The sequence below is a fragment of the Haliotis rufescens genome, unplaced genomic scaffold (genome assembly GCF_023055435.1).
Source record: "Haliotis rufescens isolate VD_foot unplaced genomic scaffold, xgHalRufe1.0.p SCAF_6, whole genome shotgun sequence".
NCBI lineage: Eukaryota > Metazoa > Mollusca > Gastropoda > Lepetellida > Haliotidae > Haliotis > Haliotis rufescens.
The window spans coordinates 10,673,832-10,695,410 of NW_025964334.1; the positions used below are offsets into that span (position 1 = coordinate 10,673,832).

At 38.9% G+C, this 21,579-nt stretch overlaps 1 protein-coding gene across 1 annotated transcript; it reads right to left on the minus strand.

The window, feature by feature from the left end:
- Positions 1-2,272: 2,272 nt before the first annotated feature.
- On the minus strand, positions 2,273-3,885 carry LOC124120087 (serine-enriched protein-like). Its single transcript, XM_048385951.1, has 4 exons — positions 3,849-3,885; positions 3,381-3,675; positions 3,005-3,198; positions 2,273-2,373 (listed from the first exon to the last, which is right to left on the minus strand). Exons 1-4 carry the CDS (start codon positions 3,883-3,885, stop codon positions 2,273-2,275), a joined length of 627 nt encoding a protein of 208 aa, XP_048241908.1.
- Positions 3,886-21,579: the final 17,694 nt, after the last annotated feature.

Consider the following 21,579-nt stretch of genomic DNA (forward strand, 5'->3'; position numbering starts at 1 on the left):
GGCCGAAGAGGCCAGAAGACAAAGTCGGGAATCGTAATGATTCATGTTACTTGTTTTTAGATCTAATTAATAATGAAAGACAGAAATGATAATTGGCTAAACTCGACGAATCTAAAGAGCTAAGTATGTATCTCGATGTAATGTTTCCAAGAGTGGAATGCCTTCTTCCTGTAACAGAACAGCTTTATACCTTTGCGTATCACAACACAAATGACAGGGTCATTACTACAACTACATGTCACGATTAATTCAATGTTGACATGAAGGCTTCAGCTTAGCACATTTAGCTAGTGGCACGTGCTGCACTTGTGAATGAGATGACATCACGTGACCAATATAGTAAGTGTTCTACGGTAATATCGTTTGTTGTCAAAACATCGACATAATATAATTAGGATGATAATGTGTTTCAGGTGTTTGATTATTTAAGGATTTACGATATCCGTGTTCATTTGCCGGTGTTAATCGGTATCTTGTTATAAAACATCCATTTGTACACAAGTTAGATTTGATATGAGTGGAACTTTTAGATGCCCGTGATGTAGATGTAGTTACAGAATGTTGGTGGAATTATACACTATCTATCTGTATAAATATGTGAAACTTACTTGCATTTGAAATATAGATGTTTTAGCGTTATAGTTTCCACTGACTGAAGACAGTCATTGTGATTTCCTTATTGATATATAATTGAACTAAAATAGTTCTGTTATTGAATAGTGTATAAACATAACTGATAGTTTTTTGTTTCAATTTTCCCAATTGCAAGTGTGACAACACAAAGTTAGAGTGTCAAATGTTGAAAGAGAGTGTGTTTTTTTCTGGTGTGTGTATATGACACCCTGCTGTTTCCTTACAATTTGTGTCAGCCAAAGTCAATTCACCGTGTCACTCTTCAGGCAAAGAGTTTGCTAAACTGAACTTTATTGTACTCGGGATTGCTCGTGACACATGACCGCATGATTTGAAACTGAGCGGAGGCGCAACGATTTGTTGAGTAGAGGGCTTGGCTATAGATGATATACTCAGCGATGTGTATTTGTTTAATCATAATGGAATGTGTGATTGTACGGTTGCTGATAGATGTTGTAGACAGGCTAGTCAAGTGGTACTTGTTTGCATTTGAATTGACTGGCAATCAAGGCAGTTTGAGAAACAAAGTTGCAACATATAACTAGAACCTTTGCGCTCACTGCTTCTGCACTTATATCCCATGCTGTATAGCTTGTAATGGATTGGCATCAACATAAGACATGGGCTTGTTTGCCAATCCAGTTGGATTTCAAGAAATAACTTTGTTTCAACTACTCTTAACTAAGCATTAACATCAAGCCTAATGAAGGCTTTAACTTTCCACAGTTTCTAATTATGGTTACATGCACGCTCACAAAAAATCTTATGTGTTGTATTTTCTCATTCGAACGGGTGAAATATCAAAGTTCATTGCAATTTACATGTGAGACATACATCACACCTAATTATATACAAATGAGCTAATGACATTAACATGCGTGTTCAAGTTCTTTTGATGAAGGAAGCTCTTTGCAGGTACAATTGGCACCAATATGTTCTTTATTTATAAGTTTGATATGCAGTATATCATGTAAATGTGGGAGGAAAGCCGATAATGGTGCACAACTTTGGTGAAACCGATGTGCAGGGTTTATTGCTGGCAAACTGAGAATCATAATCAGAGTGGATCTAGTTTCAAACCAACAACCATAGGATTCTTGGCCGTCTAAAGAACGCAAGTGTGCATTAAGAAATGCGGCGCTCTAGGCCACACCTGTCAACGTTGAAAATGAACGGAAACATATTTTGTATTGTTGAACTATTTTATTTTCTGGCAAAATCGCAATTCAGATAAAATCGCAGTTCCTGTAATGCTCAGTGTAATCTATCATATGATAATACACGTTCTTGCAGGTATTGTATCTGTTTCATTGTTACAACATGAACGGTCACCTTGCAAGCAAGGTGAAAATGTTAAACTTAAACAGGTTCATATTTTCTGCCAATATTGTTTAATGAACATAGTAATGCATAACTTGTGTCGCGATGTTTACACACAAGCACACTGACACTGACAAGTAACATTAGTACAATGACACTGTTAAGTACGTGTCGGTATGCTTTGTTCCTTCACATAAACAACAACGTACAATGTGCAAGTCAAGCATCATGTCTGACAATGCTATCGACTTCACACAGAGAGTGTCTTGATGACTTTATCTTCGTCTTAGTCATCCCCAACCTTGTGACGCTCTAAACGTTATGGGACTGAGCGACAGTGACTGATGTCTTCTTCTTGGCGTCGTCTTCGTCGTCTTGGACAACAGGCTTGCTGCTGTTGGTTCATCCTCTTGTTGGGAACTGTGAGTATAGTGTGGATATTGATCCTACTGTTTGGAACCTTCTTGTAAGTTCGGTTGGTCTTTTCATCTGGTTACACCTGACAGCTGGAAAAGAGTCAATTTGCAAAAATTAGAACCGCAGTAGAGAGTATTTAATCATGTAATATTCGAAGTGTTTTTTGCAGTCAAAATTTATCAATCACATTAAGAATCATTTGGGTCCTTGAAATGTTTCCCAACGAAATCAATTAATTTTAGAATGCATGTGGCCCAAGTGAGATCATGGCCAAGAGAACCTGAAGGAAAGTATGTTACATACCTGACAGACGAGCTTCTGTGCTGGTCGTTTGTGTTGGTAGGTCCAGGCTAAATCCAGAAGGGCTGGACCATGTCCCTGATTTTGACATCTCTGGACAAACTGCATACAGGCCGTTTGTAGGTCGGAGAATCCAAATTCCACAGATGCACAGAGTAATCCTGAAAGAGCCGAGGACGTATTGTAATGTGTTTGATAAAATATCATCAAAAGGGTGAAGTTAATATTATGGAAATTGTCTGTGTTTCGCTCATGTGTCATCAAGATTAGTGGTATGGGGATATTTTTGTGTTGAAATGAATATCCCATTTAAACAAATAAAGATAGTACTTACCAACCACATTGTTAAAATCGATGTTAGCTTTCCCCGAGTGGACGAATTTGAGGAACGCCCGAAAGTCTCCAATCTGGTAGTCAGGAATGCTGATGGTGAGTTTCTGTGCAAAGGCTGAGTCTTTGATCTTTTTGGTCTTTGATCGTTCCAAGGAGGAGTGTTTCTGATGTTGAAGCAAAAGCTGATATAGGTACCTAGAGAAAAGAAAGAAAGAAATTAAAGACAATATTCATACACAACTAGTAAATGGTCCAAATATTGTTCTCATGTTGAGTACATTCACAGAGTATAAGAGCGAAACAGGCTCTACGTAAACATGCACTTATTATTATCCTGACCTTTGTAATGGATTTGATTGTTTTCGAGAATATCTTACCTGCTTCGTGTAGCCATTATGGCTTTGACTCCATGAACAGGAGCCTTCTCCTTCCCAACGAGAAAGGTGACGTCACACATATCTGGCATGTTGAGGATGAAGGAGAGGCTGTCCTGTAAGTCCCCTGTGCTTCTAAGCATCATGACGTCTCCCCGACCGAAGGACTGTGAGGGGTGAGAGCGGCCTTGTGATGGGTTGGAACTGGATTGGCTGAACGATCTTGATTTTGAGGTCGTGCTCACGCCTTCATCAGAGGAGTAGTCGCTTGAGTCATAGCCTGACGAGGTACCTTCAGCTGGAATAAGAAAAGAAATCAGTTATGAAACAATATTCAATTTGTTGCAAATGTTATTAAAGCTGAGTTTTGTTTGATGAACAGAACGGGTAGTTGAAATATACTTTGAATAAAAACAACACCAATGAATTATTATCCTGATGTGATAAAAGTGAATAGTGCAAATGTCTCACCGTCTGCGTCATGACCACTGTGGTCAATAGTTTCCATGGCCGAAGAGGCCAGAAGACAAAGTCGGGAATCGTAATGATTCATGTTACTTGTTGTTAGATCTAATTAATAATGAAAGACAGAACTGATATTTGGCTAATCTCGACGAATCTAAAGAGCTAAGTATGTATCTCGATGTAATGTTTCCAAGAGTGGAATGCCTTCTTCCTGTAACAGAACAGCTTTATACCTTTGCGTATCACAACACAAATGACAGGGTCATTACTACAACTACATGTCACGATTAATTCAATGTTGACATGAAGGCTTCAGCTTAGCACATTTAGCTAGTGGCACGTGCTGCACTTGTGAATGAGATGACATCACGTGACCAATCTAGCCGTAAGTGTTCTACGGTAATGTCGTTTGTTGTCAAAACATCGACATAATATAAATAGGATGATAATGTGTTTTAGGTGTTGCCACTAAATCTACGCAGGGAACATCTAAGCCTTAATTTCTGGGCCGCGTCCCAAACAAACCCTCTCATCGAAAACCTAATTAACCAAAACATTAGCCCAAGAAACCAAGCTCTAGCTCGCAAACACCCCTTACTCACCCCAATATCCCAAAGAATAACTAACTACCTAAATGAACACCAAACTCAAAATCTTAAACAAAACTGCAAAAAATCAAATATCTTCACCCCTAAACTCAAAATACCCCAAATAGACACAACGCTAACTAACCAAATAAATAAACAAACCGACCCAAACATAGCTAAAACCACCACACTTTCTTACATACACGAAAATTGGCCAAATTGGTGTCACATATACACTGACGGATCTTCAGACCCGATCTCCAACCACACAGGTTTCGGAGTCCATACCACACAACCAGTTATATCCACACAATCTTACCGACTCCCTAACAACCAATCTATATTCACGGCTGAACTTATGGGCATGGCCTCAGCCCTGCATAACCAACAATCAAAAAACAACCAAAAAATCCTAATTCTCACTGACTCGCTTAGTGGGCTACAAGCCCTCCAAAACAAAAATACCAAAAAACGACCTAAATTAATAAACCAAATACTTAAAAGCTCCAACGACCTAACAAAAGCAGACAAACAAATAACCTTCTTGTGGATCCCCGCCCACGTAGGAATTTACGGCAACGAAAACGCCGATAAAGCAGCTAAATTATCTCTCAAAATACCAGAAATAAGCCTAAACCTACCCATCTCAAAATCAGAAATTAAAAGTGTAAACAAACAAAAAATAACCAAAAAATGGCATAATCAATATCAAAACTCAAATAGCCAAATCAAAAAAGTGCTCAGAAAACCACTAGCCAAACCTAAAATCCTACACCCCTCTAAAAAAATTGACAGATTAATTACAAAACTCCAAACAGGACACACGAACCTAAATAACCACCTAAAACAACTTAAAAGACACACCACGGGCAACTGCCCCCACTGCAAACAACCCGAAACCACAGAACACGCACTCATCCACTGCACCCACTACCAAACACACAGAACCACACTACAAACCAACCTCAATCTAAATAAGGTTCCTACTCTAGATGAAATACTAAACCCTCAAAATAAACTAGAAAACTTCAAGGCCCTAGGCGTATTCCTAATCAAAACAGGCCTAATTAAGCGCATCTAAAAACTAATTAATCTACCAATCCAAAATCCAATAAACATACAAACACCCACCTCACCCGGCTCCCTTAGTTCCCTCCTCCACCCACCTCGGCATTTATTCCAAATTTTAGAATTTCAAAAAAATCGATATAAGCAACCCCTAAAAGCCCCCTCTTGGGTTGCACACACCACTTTCACCCTTCTCGGAATACACTAAATGGCCTGGCCAGGCCCGTGTGCGAAATACGCTGCAGTCGGAAAGCGCACGTTAAATCTTCTATATCAGTCAGTCAGTTTTAGGTGTTTGATTATTTAAGGATTTACGATATCCGTGTTCATTTGCCGGTGTTAATTGGTATCTTGTTATTAAGCATCCATTTGTACACAAGTTAGATTTGATATGAGTGGAACTTTTAGATGCCCGTGATGTAGATGTAGTTACAGAATGTTGGTTGAATTATACACTATCTATCTGTATAAATATGTGAAACTTACTTGCACTTGAAATATAGATGTTTAGCGTTATAGTTTCCACTGACTGAAGACAGTCATTGTGATTTCCTTATTGATATATAATTGAACTAAAATAGTTCTGTTATTGAACTGTGTATAAACATAACTGATAGTATTTTGTTTCAATTTTCTAAGGTGCAAGTGTGACAACACAAAGTTCGAGTGTCAAATGTTGAAAGGGAATGTTTTTATTTCTGGTGTGTGTATATGTCTATTTCCTTACTTTTTGTGTCATTCAAAGTCAATTCACCGTGTCACTCACTCAGGCAAAGAGTTTGCTGAACTGAACTTTATTGTACTCGGGATTACTGGCTCACCAATCAAACCTAGGTATTCAGTTTGTGGAGACAATAGCCCGCTTTGAGAGAGACATGGCCACTTTGAAGGGTGAATACACACAAGACATTGATTGTTTAATCAAGAAAGTGGATCACTTAACAGAGGATAATAGAAAATTAAAACTACAGCTAGACTATGTGATGAAAGAAACGGTTCAAGTGAAAAATGAACTGAACGACACAAAATCACGAACGAAGCTAAATCAAGATGAAAACACATCATGTGCACAGAAAACCCAAGTCGAAATACAACGTTTTCAAGGGGAAATAAAAGGTGACGTTGATTCGCTAGAAGAAGAACTGTATAAACGGAATGAATTAAGCCAGAACAAAACAAAACGATACAATGACCTTAGAGAGGTGGTTGGTAAATTGAATGAAAAAGTGGAACAGGGCTGCCATAACATTTCAAAGATTTCCGACGAACGAAGTTTGGGAATTGCCTCCCTTAAGTCAAAAGTTACGTTGATCAAACAGGATGTTTCGTCACTTGAATCCGATGTGAAAACCAACGAAGAGAACTATAAATCCTGTTCTACTAGCTATGGTGAAATTAAGAAGAAAGTTAACAATTTGGAACGGGAGGTGCTTAAAATCACAAAAGGACCCTCATAAGCCGACGTTGCTTGACAGACCACACAGAAACATACACAGCCTACACAAGATCAAACGACAACCAATCATGAAGAGGTTCCTGTTACAAGTGAGTCTACTGCAACAAGAACAGAACCCCCTATCAACCCAAACAATCCTGAAATAACTACCCGTCATAAATCTGATTGTAATCAGTCACAGGAAAGTATTACTATCCATGAAAGAACATGTGGACCAAAGATTCAGTCAAATGAACGTGTTGTCCCGCCAGCACATTGTGACCAGAATAAACGCATTCCTGTGTGCATTCAAAATGACATATGTGCTGCAACAAATAAAAGAAACGGAGAGTTCAAGGCTGCACCTCCAGGAGTACGAACTGCACGATATTACATCGGAAGAATAAACAAAGATTGTACAGAAGAGTCAATAAGAAACTATATGACTGACAGAGGTGTAACCATTACGTACCTGAGGCTCTTCAGCAGACTGGAGAAATACCTTGCTTCTGCTCAAATCAATGTCCTTCTGGAGAACAAACAGAAACTGGAAAACCCAGACTTCTGGCCGAATGATATTGTCGCGAAGCCGTGGCTGAGCAGACGCGAATTCTGGCAGAATATCCAAGCAAGAGAAAAGGGCAAACACCAGGACTCCACATACTAATCATGAACCAGCCTGGTATACTAAATAAATATGGACTAACCATGATGTGTTGGAACACCAGAGGGATAATGGCAGGCGCGCTCTACCTGAATCAGTGTCGATATCTGTGTAATCTCAGATCATCAGCTGAGAAGTTACAACTTGCCATTCCTCAATTCAATCAACAGGGACTTAGTAGCCTTTGCACAACCTGCTCCAGAATGTAAGGATTCGTGCAACTATGCTGCATCTGGAGGCATAGCCATCCTATGCCACACACGTCTTCTCTCGGTTATTACAGACTTGGATTGTGTTTGTGGCATTGAGGTAATTCTGTCTCAAGACACAAAAATCTATGTCCTTGCAGTGCACATGCCACCCTCCAACAGATCAAACGAATTGTTCAGGGAAAATGTTACTTTACTTGATGACCTATCGTCTGCCTATTCACTCAAGGGACATGTTTGTGTACTTGGTGACTTTAAGAATCTCTTGTGCCAGAGCCCAGTTCCCCTTGGATTACAGAGATGTTGTTCTCAAAAACCTCTTGGAAAAACACTGCCTTATTGCAGTCAATATGCTTCGAATGTGCACTGGACCAGTTCACACTTTTCAGGCTTATGATGGAGGCCCACAGTCAACAATTGACTTCATTCTTATCCCAAAGGATTGGGCAATATCCATCTGTCAAGCAGAAGTAAAGGATGATCATCCATATAACGTGTCTGATCACCACCCAGTAATCTGCTCCATTCGCATCAGTGGGTATCACTTGCCTGCAGACAGTGCTGATCGTTCGAAACCTGCATGGGAAAAGGCCTGTAGATCTGTTGCAATCAATGACTACACTTTTGCTGTTTCACATATCCTTTGGAGCATCCCAAGTCTACCTGAACATCCGTCGGAGGCCGAAATTGAAAGCTACTACACATCACTAGTTAACTCTCTAACTAAAGCTGCTGATGAATGCCTTCCCAAAACAGTTTACAAACCTTACCTCAAACCCTTCAAACCCTTCAAATCACAGACTGATGACTAGTGCACGACAGCAGTGGAAGGACAATGACTCCCCATGGGGAATGGAATACAAATCCTTTCGTGAATACAAAAGGGCAAAGGACATATTTAGAAACTCATTGCGGGACGCTGCAGCTGCTTACGAAGCAGAATATTTCAGTGACATAGATAAAATGCATGACATTGACCAAAAGTTATTTTGGTCCCTCCTGAGAAAGGGTGACAGGAAACGACAGATTAATTCTCTAAAAATCAATGAAAGGGACATCAGAGACTCAAAAGAGATCTGTGATGCTATGGCTGATCACATGAAGTAAATCTTCGATGACAATGAAGAGAAACATTATGACTCCGAATTCAAAAGCAAGATTCAATCTCTTGTTCAGGACCTGAAAAGGAAATATAAAGATATCACCAATAACCTGGAACTTCATATATCTGAGTCAGAATTAGAATGCATCTGTAAAAGAATGAAGATTAGGAAGGCTCCAGGGATAGATGGCATCACCTATGAACACCTGAAACATGGTGGTCGCTACCTATATCACTGTATCGCAGGGCTTTTTAACAACATCATTGATTCTGGTTTTGTACCAAGTGCATGGAAGTGCGGCATCATCATTCCAATATACAAAGGTGGTGAGAAACCCAAATCCTCTCCAGACTCCTACAGAGGTGTGGCCTTGTTGCCTGTCCTTTACAAAGTCTTTGAAGCAGTCATTGACAAGAGAATTAGCCAATTTCAGGAGAACACATCTTTCCCTGATGGACACCAGTGTGGATTCCAGAAAAGACTATCATCATCTCATGCTTTCTTCACCATCCAAGAATCTGCCCGGCATTATATTGAAAGAGGCGACACCCTGAAAGCTGTGATGCTTGATAGTGCAAAAGCTTTTGACACAGTCTGGCATGACGGCCTGCTATGGAAATTGCATGAATTGGATATCCCAGGTCCAATATGGAGATTGTTGTCCCACTGTTATGATGGCACGAAGAGCTGTTTCCTTGAGAACAATGTTACATCTTACTGGTTTGAACTAAAAAGAGGGGTTAGGCAGGGCAGCGTTCTTGCTGCCAAACTCTATCTCGTCTACATATACAGCCTTCTAGAGAATCTTTCATCCTCCAAGAAAGGGGCAATGGTACTCGATGTCCACGTGGCAAGCCCAACACAAGCAGATGACATCACATTGCTAAGTCCTCTAAACTCCAACTCCTTCAGACAATGGTGGACACATGTGAACAATATAGCGCTTAGTGGCGCTTTACCATCTCTGCCTCAAAGAGCAACATAATCTCCTTCAAGAAGTCTTCACCCCAGCCTACAACAATCATCCTCTACGGCAAAGAGATCCAGAATGTGTCTGAGCTAAAACATTTTGGTATAGAGCTTCATGAATCATTTAATTCTTGGAACAGGACAATAGCAGTTTGCTCGAAAATGAAGTCTACAGCATTCGCATTAATCAAATCAGGCTATCACTCTAATGCACTGAGTCCCCTCACCAGTCTCAAGTTGTTCCAGACAATATGCGTACCTAAAGCATTGTATGGCTGCGAGTTTTGGTCAGATTTGACAAAGAGGGAGCTACTAGCAATTGAACGCTCACAAAGACTAGCAATAAAGATGGCACAAGGACTTCCCAAACATATCAGAACTGACAAATGTAACTCTCTTTTGGGAACCTTACCTGCAGAAGCAGCAATTGATAAAAAGAAGCTGTTGTTCTTTGGAAAGCTTTGTCATACAAAGCACACTAATATATCCCACAGTGTCTTCATAACCCGCCTCTTCTGCTACAAGAACAGCTGCAGTCCAGTTTCACTTGGATTCATCCCGGATGTCTATCGACTCGTAAAGAAGTACGGACTAAAAGAATATCTTGAAATGTTCATAGACTCTGGAAGTTTTGTGAGTAACATCTCCTGGAAGAAGATCGTCACAGAAACTATCTTCACTTATGAAAAAGAGCAGTGGACCTGTAGAATAGCTGCTGATCCAGACCTAAAACACTCTAAAAAACTCCATCCTGAAATTCAGCCTTGCTTTGCATGGCAGATTGCCAAACTATTTCCCTTGATGAAGCCCCTCTGCAGACTAATTGTGAATCTGTGTGCTTGCTGGAGACCAGGGAAAGAAAAGGGCACCTGTGTCTTGTGTAATGCTGACATCAGTGACCAACTGGTCCACAGTGTGTGCTCGTGTGTGTACCGTACACATATACGTGACAGTCTCTGGATTGACATTATAGACTGTAGTCCTGTAGAAGTGAGCGTCAGTCTCCACAGTAAAAATGACACTGCTCTTGGGTGTTCTCTGCTTTCGTGCAGACCTCCACTTCCTCTGCCAGAAGAAGATACAATAAACTATGCAAAGACTGTAATACAGCACCTTTCAGCATTCGCATCAACTCCTGAACTTTAAAATAACATGTATCTAGTCCCCTAAATATTTTTTCAATATTTTGCCCTGCATATTGTACTCTCCTTTAAAGGAATAAAAGCTTATATATAGATGATATACTCAGCGATGTGTATTTGTTTAATCATAATGGAATGTGTGATTGTACGGTTGCTGATAGATGTTGTAGACAGGCTAGTCAAGTGGTACATGTTTGCATTTGAATTGACTGGCAATCAAGGCAGTTTGAGAAACAAAGTTGCACCATATAACTAGAACCTTTGCGCTCACTGCTTCTACACTTATATCCCATGCTGTATAGCTTGTAATGGATTGGCATCAACATAAAACATGGGCTTGTTTGCCAAACCTGTTGGATTTCAAGTAATAATTTTGTCACAATCTTATGTGTTGTATTGTCTCATTCGAACGGGGGATATATCAAAGTTCATTGCAATTTACATGTGAGACATACATCACACCTAGTTATATACAATTGAGCTAATGACATTAACATGCGTGTTCAAGTTCTTTTGATGAAGGAAGCTCTTTGCAGGTACAATTGGCAACAGTATGTTCTTTATTCATAAGATAGAATATGCAGTATATCATGTAAATGTGGGAGGAAAGCCGATAATGGTGCACAACTTTGGTGAAACCGATGTGCAGGGGTTTATTGCCGGCAAACTAAGAATCATAATCAGAGTGGATCTACATTCAAACCAACAACCATAGGATTCTGGGCCGTCTAAAGAACGCAAGTGTGCATTAAGAAATGCGGCGCTCTAGGCCACACCTGTCAACGTTGAAAATGAACGTAAACATATTTGTTATTGTTGAAATATTTTATTTTTTGGACAAATCGCAATTCTGATAAAATCGCAGTTCCTGTAATGCTCAGTGTAATTTATTATATGATAATACACGTTCTGGCAGGTATGTTATCTGTTTCATTGTTACAACATGAACGGTCACCTTGCAAGCAAGGTGAAAATGTTAAACTTAAACAGGTTCATATTTTCTGCCAATATTGTTTAATGAACATAGTAATGCATAACTTGTGTCGCGATGTTTACACACAAGCACACTGACACTGACAAGTAACATTAGTACAATGACACTGTTAAGTACGTGTCGGTATGCTTTGTTCCTTCATATAGTACAATGTGCAAGTCAAGCATCATGTCTGACAATGCTATCGTCTTCACACAGAGAGTGTCTTGATGACTTTATCTTCGTCTTCGTCAATCCCAACTTTGTGACGCTCTAAACGTTATGGGACTGAGCGACAGTGACTGATGTCTTCTTCTTGGCGTCGTCTTCGTCGTCTTGGACAACAGGCTTGCTGCTGTTGGTTCATCCTCTTGTTGGGAACTGTGAGTATAGTGTGGATATTGATCCTACTGTTTGGAACCTTCTTGTAAGTTCGGTTGCGCTTTTCATCTGGTTACACCTGACAGCTGGAAAAAAATCAATTTGCAAAAATTAGAACCGCAGTAGAGAGTATTTAATCATGTAATATTCGAAGGTTTTTTTGCAGTCAAAATTTATCAATTACACAAAACATCATTTTGGTCCTCGAAATGTTTCCCAACGAAATCAATTAATTTTAGAATGCGTGTGGCCCAAGTGAGATCATGGCCAAGAGAACCTGAAGGAAAGTATGTTACATACCTGACAGATGAGCTCCTGTGCTGGTCGTTTGTTTTGGTAGGTCCAGGCTAAATCCAGAAGGGCTGGACAATGTCCCTGATTTTGACATCTCTGGACAAACTGCGTACAGGCCGTTTGTAGGTCGGAGAATCCAAATTCCACAGATGCACAGAGTAATCCTGAAAGAACCGAGGACATATTGTAATGTGTTTGATGAAATAACATCAAAGGGTGAAGTTCATATTATGGATAATTGTCTGTGTTTCACTCATGTGTCATCAAGATTAGTGGTATGGGGATATTTTTGTGTTGAAATGAATATCCCATTTAAACAAATAAAGATAGTACTTACCAATCACATTGTTAAAATCGATGTTAGCTTTCCCTGAGTGGACGAATTTGAGGAACGCCTGAAAGTCTCCAATCTGGTAGTCAGGAATGGTGATGGTGATTTTCTGTGAAAAGGGTGAGTCTTTGATCTTTTTGGTCTTGGGTCGCTCAACGGAGGACTGTTTCCGATGTTGAAGCAAAAGCTGATACATGTACCTAGAGAAAAGAAAGAAAAATTTGAAGACGATATTTATACACAAACAGTCCAAAAATTGTTCCCATGTTGAGTACATTCACAGGGTATAAGAGCCAAATGTACTCTACTTAAACATACACTTATTATTGTTCTGACCTTTTCAATGGATTATTGTTTTGTAGAATATCTTACCTGCTTCGTGTAGCCATTATGGCTTTGACTCCATGAACAGGAGCCTTCTCCTTCCCAACAAGAAAGGTGACGTCACACATCTCTGGCATGTTGAGGATGAGGGAGAGACTGTCCTGTAAGTCCCCTGTGCTTTTAAGCATCATGACGTCACCCCGACCGGAGGACTGTGAGGGGTGAGAGCTGGATTGGCTGAAAGATCTTGACTTCGAGGTCGTGCTGACGCCTTCATCAGAGGAGTAGTCGCTTGAGTCATAGCCTGAAGAGGTACCTTCAGCTGGAATAAGAAAACAAATCAGTTATGAAATAATATTTCATTTGTTGCAAATGTTAGTAAAGCTGAGTGTTGTTTCATGAACAAAATGTGTCCTTGAAATATCCTTTGAATAAAAACATCAAGGGATTATTATCCTGATGTGATAAAAGTGAATAATGCAAATGTCTCACCGTCTGCGTCATGACCAGTGTGGTCAATAGTTTCCATGGCCGAAGAGTCCAGAAGACAAAGTCGGGAATCGTAATGATTCATGTTACTTGTTGTTAGATCTTATTGATAATGAAAGACAGAACTGATATTTGGTTAAACTCGGCGAATCTAAAGATCTAAGTATGTATCTCGATGTAATGTTTCCAAGAGTGGAATGCCTTCTTCCTTACTTACTTACTTACTTACTTACTTTGGAGATTTAACGTGCGCTTTCCGACTGATGCGTATTTCGCACACGGGCCCGGCCAGGCCATTTAATGTGTTTCCGAAAGGGGCGAAGGTGGTCTGTGCAACCCAAGAGGGGGGTTTTAGGGGTTGCTTATATAGAATTTGGGAATTTTGAGATTTGGAATAGATGCCGATGGGATTGGGGAGGAGAACTAAGGGAGCTGGGTATGGTGGATGTTTGTTTGTTCATGTGATTTTGATTTGGTAGGTTATTGTGTTTTTAGATGCGTTTTATTAGTTCCGTTTTTATTAAGAATACGCCTAAGGCCTTGAAGTTTTCTAGTTTATTTTGTGGGTTTAGTATTGCTTCTAGAGTTAGAGCCTTGTTTAGATTGAGGGTGGTTTGTAATGCGGTTCGATGTGTTAGGTAGTGTGTGCAGTGGATGAGTGCGTGTTCTGGGGTTTCTGGTTGTTTGCAGTGTGGGCAGTTACCTGTAGTGTGTTTTTTTAAAAATTTTAGGTGGTTATTTAGGTTGGTGTGTCCTGTTTGGAGTTTAGTGATTACTCTGTCGATTTTTTTGGATGGATGGAGAATTTTTGGTTTGGTTAGTGGTTTGCTGAGCACTTTTTTGATTTGGCTATTTGAGTTTAGATATAGGTTATGCCATTTTTTTGTGATTTTTTGCTTGTTTACACTTTTAATTTCTGATTTTGAGATGGGTAAGTTTAAGCTTATTTCGGGGATTTTGAGGGATAGTTTAGCTGCTTTATCGGCGTTTTCATTACCGTATATTCCTACGTGGGCGGGTATCCACAAGAAGGTTATTTGTTTGCCTGCCTTAGTTAGGTCGTTGGAGCTTTTAAGTATTTGATTTATTAATTTAGGTCGGTTTTTGGTATTTTTGTTTTGGAGGGCTTGCAGTCCACTTAGGGAGTCGGTAAGTATTAGGATTTTTTTGTGGTTTTTGGATTCTTGATTATGGAGGGCTGAGGCCATGCCCATTAGTTCTGCCGTGAATATTGATTGGTTGTTTGGGTGCCTTCTTCCTCTACCAGACCAGCTTTATACCTTTGTGTATCACAACACAAATGACAGAGTCATTACTACAACTACATGTCAGGATTAAGTCAATGTTGACACGAAGGCTTCAGCTTAGCACATTTTGCTAGTGGCACGTGCTGCACTTGTTAATGAGCTGACATCACGTGACCAATTTAAGAATAAGTGTTCTACGGTAATGTCGTCTGTTGTCAAAACACCGAGATAATAGAGTTTGGGTGATGATGTGTTTTAGGTGTTTGATTATTTAAGTATTTACGATATACGTGCTCATTTGTCGGTGATAAATGGTATCTTGTTATTAAGGATCCATTTGGAGTCCAGTTATGTTTAATGCGAGTGGAACTTTTAGGTGCTAATGATGTAAATGTAGTAACGGTATTTTGATTGAATTATACATTATCTACCTGTATACGTACGTGAATTATTTGCACTTGAAATATAGATGTTTAGCGTTATAGTTTCCACTCACTGAAAACAGCCATTGTGATTTCCTTATTGAAATAAAATTGAACTAAAATAGTTATGTTATTGAACAGTGTATAAATATATAACTGATCTTTTTTGTTTCAATTTTTTCAAGTGCAAGTGTGATATGATAAGAAAGTGTCAAATGATTTTTTATTGTTCTGACTGACACCCTGCTATTTCAATAAAATTTGTGTCAGTTAAAGTCATTTCATCGTGTCACTCGTCAAACAAACAGTTTGCTGAACTGAAATTTATTGTACTCCGGATTACTCGTGACACATAACCACATCCATTGGGATTGAGCGGAGGCGCACCGATTTGTTGAGTTGAGGGCTTGGTTATAGATGATATGCACAGAGTGGAGTATTGTTTAATCATTAATTGAATGTGTGATTGTACGATTGCTGATAGATGTTGTAGACATGCTGGTCAAGTGGTACATGTTTAGTTTTAAAATTGATTGGCAATCAAGGCGCTTTGATGAACAATCTTCCAACGTGTCACATATAACTAGAACCTTTGAAAACACAAAGACCACATTATCAGGAAATGGCACATGAGACTTGTAGTGATGACATTATTGACACACATGGATTTAATGTTCAACTTTTATTCTTTCCCTGCGATGTTTGACATTTTTATTCAGAATGAACGTTTAAAACCAATCATTGCCAAAATCAATTTTCAAAGCCCTAGCAGTCAAAGTCAATGTAATTTACCAGCTCTCAACAACCATTGCAACTTCATCACAATGTCACCTCGATTGAAAAAAATATGGTATTACTAGTGAGGATTCGTTAATCGAAGTGTGTAAGTATCCTTCCTGCCAAAAAGATCTGAATCTTATGGATAACGTAACATTCTTCAACATACCCAGCTTCGTGAACAAAACTGACATTTATTCTGAATCTTTCTTTTATTGACTCTAATGTATTGAATGAGAAGATGTGATCCAAGAGGTCAATGTCCGCTCTAACTTCCGAAAAGCCAGAGACAACTGCCAGTGACATGAAATGGTTCTGAGACAATAATGTCAATACATGTTTCCTTTGTTATTTCCAGCATTTGCTATAATAGATTCTTCCACGCAATGCATTCGCGACTACGATTAGCTTGTAGCGATCTAAGCTTACACAAAGCTCATAGAATGATTTCAAATAAGTCATCCTGCTCTTGTGGCGCTACTTGCGAAGCTACAACTCATTATTTATTTGGATGTCAATATTAGTACACACATAGAAATAATATGTTTGTTATCCAAATAGATACGATCTTGAGACCGTAAGATCCTAAGTGGAATATGGAAATGTTGCAAAAATCGGTAAGTAAAAGGGTAGATTTCATTCAGTCTGTGCATCGTTACATCTGTCACATTTAATGAAGCAATTAGGTTTTTTTGTTCAAACACATACTAGTATCTTATAAGCAAAACCTTCCATTGTTGAGTCGTGTATTGAATTAACATCTGGATGCCAGGCTATATGTGCTTCCCATGAAATCACAGCTTATACACTGATATCCCGTGCAGAATATCTTGTAATGGATTGGCATCAACATAAGACATGGGCTTGTTTTCCAATCGAGTTTGATTTAAAACAATAATTTTGTTTCAACCATTCTCAAATAAGCATTTACGTAAAGCCTAAGAAAGGCTTTAACTTTCCACAGTTTCTAATTATGGTTACATGCACTCTCAGAAAAAAAACTCTTTAGTGTTGTATTGTCTCAGGCGTACGTTTGAAATATCAAAGATCATTAAAATTTACATGTGCAACATACGTTACACCTAATTATATACAAATCAGCTAATGACATTAACATGCGTGTTCAAGTTCTTTTTACCAAGAAAGCTCTTTGCAGATACAGTTGACAACAATGTGTCCTTTATTAATGAGATAAAATATGCAGTATGTCAGCTAAATATGGAAGGAAAGCCGAAAATGGCGCACAACTTCTAGATCTAGATTCAAACCAACAAACACTGGATTCTGGACGCAAGTGTGCATACAGAAATGCGGTGCTCGAGGCCACACGTGTCAACAATGAAAATGAACGGATATGTATTTGGTATTTTTGTAACATTTTATTTTCTGAAAAATTCGTAATTCTGATTAATCGCAGTTCCTGTAATGCTCAGTTGAAATAATATATGATAATACATGCTCTTGAAGGTATTGTATCTGTATCATTGTTACAACATAAACTGTCACCATGCAAGCAATGTGAAAATGTAAAACTTAAACAGGTTCATATTTTCTGCCAATACTGTTTAATGAACATAGTAATACATAACATGTGTGACTATTTTTACACATTCACACTGACACTGGCAAGAAACAAAAGAACGATGACACTGTTAAGTACTTGTCGGTATGCTTTGTTCCTTCACATTAACAACAACGTACAATGTGCAAGTCAAGAATCATGTTTGACAATGCTATTGTCTTCACACAGAGAGTGTCTTGGTGACTTTATCTTCGTCTTCGTCAACCACAACTTTGTAACGCTCTAAACGTTATGGGACTGAGCGACAGTGACTGGTATCTTCTTCTTCTTTTCGTCGTCTTCGTCATCTTGAACAACAGGCTTGTTGCTGTTGGTTCATCCTCTCGTTGGGAACAGAGAATGTAGTGTGGATATTGATCCTACTGTTGGGAACCTTCATGTAAGCTCTGTTTTGGTTTTCATCTGGTTACACACGACAGCTGGAAAAGAGTAAAGTTTCCAAAATTAGAACAGCAATAGAGAGTATTTGATCATCTAATATTCGAAGTTCTTTGCAGTCTATATTTATCAATCCCTTAAAAATCATTCGGTTCCTTGAAATGTTCCTCAACCAAATCAATTACACGTACTTTTATCATGCGTGTGGCCCAAGTGTGGTCAATGCCAAGAGCATCTCAAGCTACATACCTGGCAGATGAGTTTCTGTGCTGGTCGTTTATGTTGGTAGGTCCAGGCCAAATCCAGAAGGGCTAGACCATGTCCCTGACTTTGACATCTCTGGATAAATTGCATACAGGCCGTTCGTAGGTCGGAGAATCCAAATTCCACAGATGCACAGAGTAATCCTGAAAGAACCGAGGACATATTGTAATGTGTTTGATGAAATATTATCATGAAGGTGAAGTTCATGTTATGGATAATTGTGTGTCTTTGGCTCATGTGTCATCACGATTAGTGGAATGGCCATACTTTTGTGTTGAAATGAATATCCCAGTTAAACAAATAAAGATAGTAACACGTCCCATTTTAATTCTGGAAACCCAAAAGTCCAGAAACTCTACGGTCTTTGCCCAGTCTCGGTTAAAGGTATTTACAAAATTAAACATGCCGTTTTCATGGGAACATACCAGAAAAAATGAAAAAAATATTGTTTAAAAACTCAATATTTAGACTATGTCGCCCATGGCCCATGGGCCAATGAAGTCAATGAAACCTTTTAGCCGTTGAGTTTGTTTTGCATTCATTTCATTAAATACATTGTTAGGTAGAATAATAACACGTTATACGGATAAAACATCTCCCTTATCTGAGTATAATCTCACATGTACTCTAAGTACCGTACTATATTACTTTGCGGAGACACTGAGTATAATTTTTTAGTTGTCATTGTATGCTGTCTGAATGACTTTATACAAATCCCTGCATTCAATAGACCCGTGAAGATCTTCAACAAACCATTCTTGGCGTAAAAGGGCGACAGCGCTTGTCGTAAGAAGCGACTACCGGGATCGGGTGGTCAGGCTCGCTGACTTGGTTGATGCATGTCATCGTATCCCAATTGCGTGGATCGATGCACATGATGTCAATCACTGGATTGTCTGGTCCAGAATCGATTATTTACAGACCGCCGTCATACAGCTGAAATATTGCTAAGTGTGGCGTTATACAACTAACAAACAAACAAAACACAAAAAGAGAAAGTGTATGAGTACTAAAACTTGCAATAGATATGCCTACCCTACGTACACACATGTGTCCCATTCGACAGTCTACAACACACGAATAACTGTCAAACAAGTTTGGGTACCCTTTCTGTTCAGGCAAGTTATTTAGTTCGATAATTTTATATTAAAATCCTTTTCAATTTGTTTTCATCCTTTTCCCTATTCCATGCATGTTTATGTTGCTACATCTTATTGCTCATGTTTCCAAGTATTGTAAAACACTATAATGTTTCTCCTTCTTAATCTAACGTTATAATATTTCCGGTCATTGCCATCATCTAATACACAAGAGATGATACCAAGAGATATTTTATTCGGTTTTATGGTCTATGCGGTCTTACAATTGATTTTATTAGTCTTTAAATCTTATGTCTAGTAAATATTTTCACAAACAGGGCTGTTAACTGATATAAGGAATGTAACATCCAGTTGAGGACTGAATACGACGTACGTTAGTCTGGTAACGACATTTCTACAATTAATATTTTGAATAAGCCGTTAATACGCCAGTTGTGACAGGGATGATGGTATGGTAGATGTAGCAGACATATTGACAGCCGTTGTTACGCGAGTCACTAGGTTATTAGTACGGCATTGGCCTTATTGATTGGTACTATACTTTCTGTGGCCACTGGCGGACGTAATTCAAACTCCTTCCACACTGACATCGCACCAAATATATTTGTGTACCGATTACATAACTCTTACTGACAGGGTAGGGTGGTAGTTCACGCGAAACGGACGACACTGCGTATATTGAGCGGCTCATTTGATATCGCCTCACAACATACTTTTAATGAATGACCAATTAAACGATAATACACATCAGGATCGCGGAGAAAATACAAGCTTCGTTCGCGTTGAATATATATATCAAGGCACAAATTCATCTTTCATAAACTTTTTGTGTCTTGGTGTTTAATATATCCACATATCAACGAACATATGTAATACATGTATCCACAAAAATATACATGTACAGGCTAGGTATTTGCCCACACCGCATCAAATATATTTGTGTACCGATTACATAACTCTAATGGACAGGGTGGGGTGGTAGTTCACCGGACGACACTGTGTATATTGGGCGGCTCCTTTGATATCTCCTCCAAACATACGTTTATTGAATGACCCCCTTAAACGATAATACACATCTCGATGAATATATCAAGGCACTAATTCATCTTTCATAAACATTTTTTTGTCTTTGTGCTTAATATATCCACATATCAACGAACATTTGTAAAACATGTATCCTAAAAAAAATAAACATTTTCAGGCTAGGTATTTGCCCACAGCAACACCTGCATAACTGTTTATTCACGCGTGGTGTGGCAGATTGTAATTGACCGACAACAAGTATTGTAGAATCACCTGTAAATAAGGCCGACACTGTAATTAGACACAACGTACTAATGAGAATATGAGAATTATCATAAGAAGGCTGTTACGTTTTTCTTAACTATTACCATTTTCATACCAAAAGTGACAATGCAGTTAAAAGTTGCTTTAGTGTCACAATATTCACTCACGTTTTCCTCAATCGCATTGAAACATAATTCCTACTGGTCAGTTCGACACTGCTTGTAATTAAATAATTATTTCGAGATTTCGTTAGAATGTAAGATATTCAGCCAAACGTTATGCAATAAAAGACGAATAGTTTCTTTCCATTAAAGTACGCGCACGCGTACCTGTCACGTAATTGCCCAGTGTGATGTATCAACGGGTCATAAAATGGGAAATGAAATAGAAACTAACTAAAATTTAATGTTGTACACGCACATGAATTCGTATGATAAACTGCCAAAACGTTTTGAGAGATAAGGCCGGGTTCATTAAAGAAGTTGGGTGCGGTTAGGACCAAACTTTTTCAGCTCAGAGTGTTAGTGGTCCTGGAACCCATAGTGTCAAACAGGTTCTGCAAAATACGTCAATCAGATTCTACTGTTCAACAGCATTGTCACTGAATTTCAGAACTCTGGCATGATATAATAATCAAGGAATTCGAAGGCAAAACCTTTTCTCGCCCATGGGCGAAATATTTCAATAAATCTGTAAAATAGCTGAATTGAG

What these genes read in the sequence shown, in the direction of transcription:
- LOC124120087 (XM_048385951.1), bottom strand. Translation starts at nt 3,885, where the DNA reads ATGGAAACTATTGACCACAGTGGTCATGACGCAGACG. An exon ending in CAGTGGTCATGACGCAGACG is followed by an intron (nt 3,676 to 3,848) that starts GTGAGACATTTG and finishes TTCTTATTCCAG; the next exon opens with CTGAAGGTACCTCGTCAGGC. An exon ending in ATAATGGCTACACGAAGCAG is followed by an intron (nt 3,199 to 3,380) that starts GTAAGATATTCT and finishes TCTTTTCTCTAG; the next exon opens with GTACCTATATCAGCTTTTGC.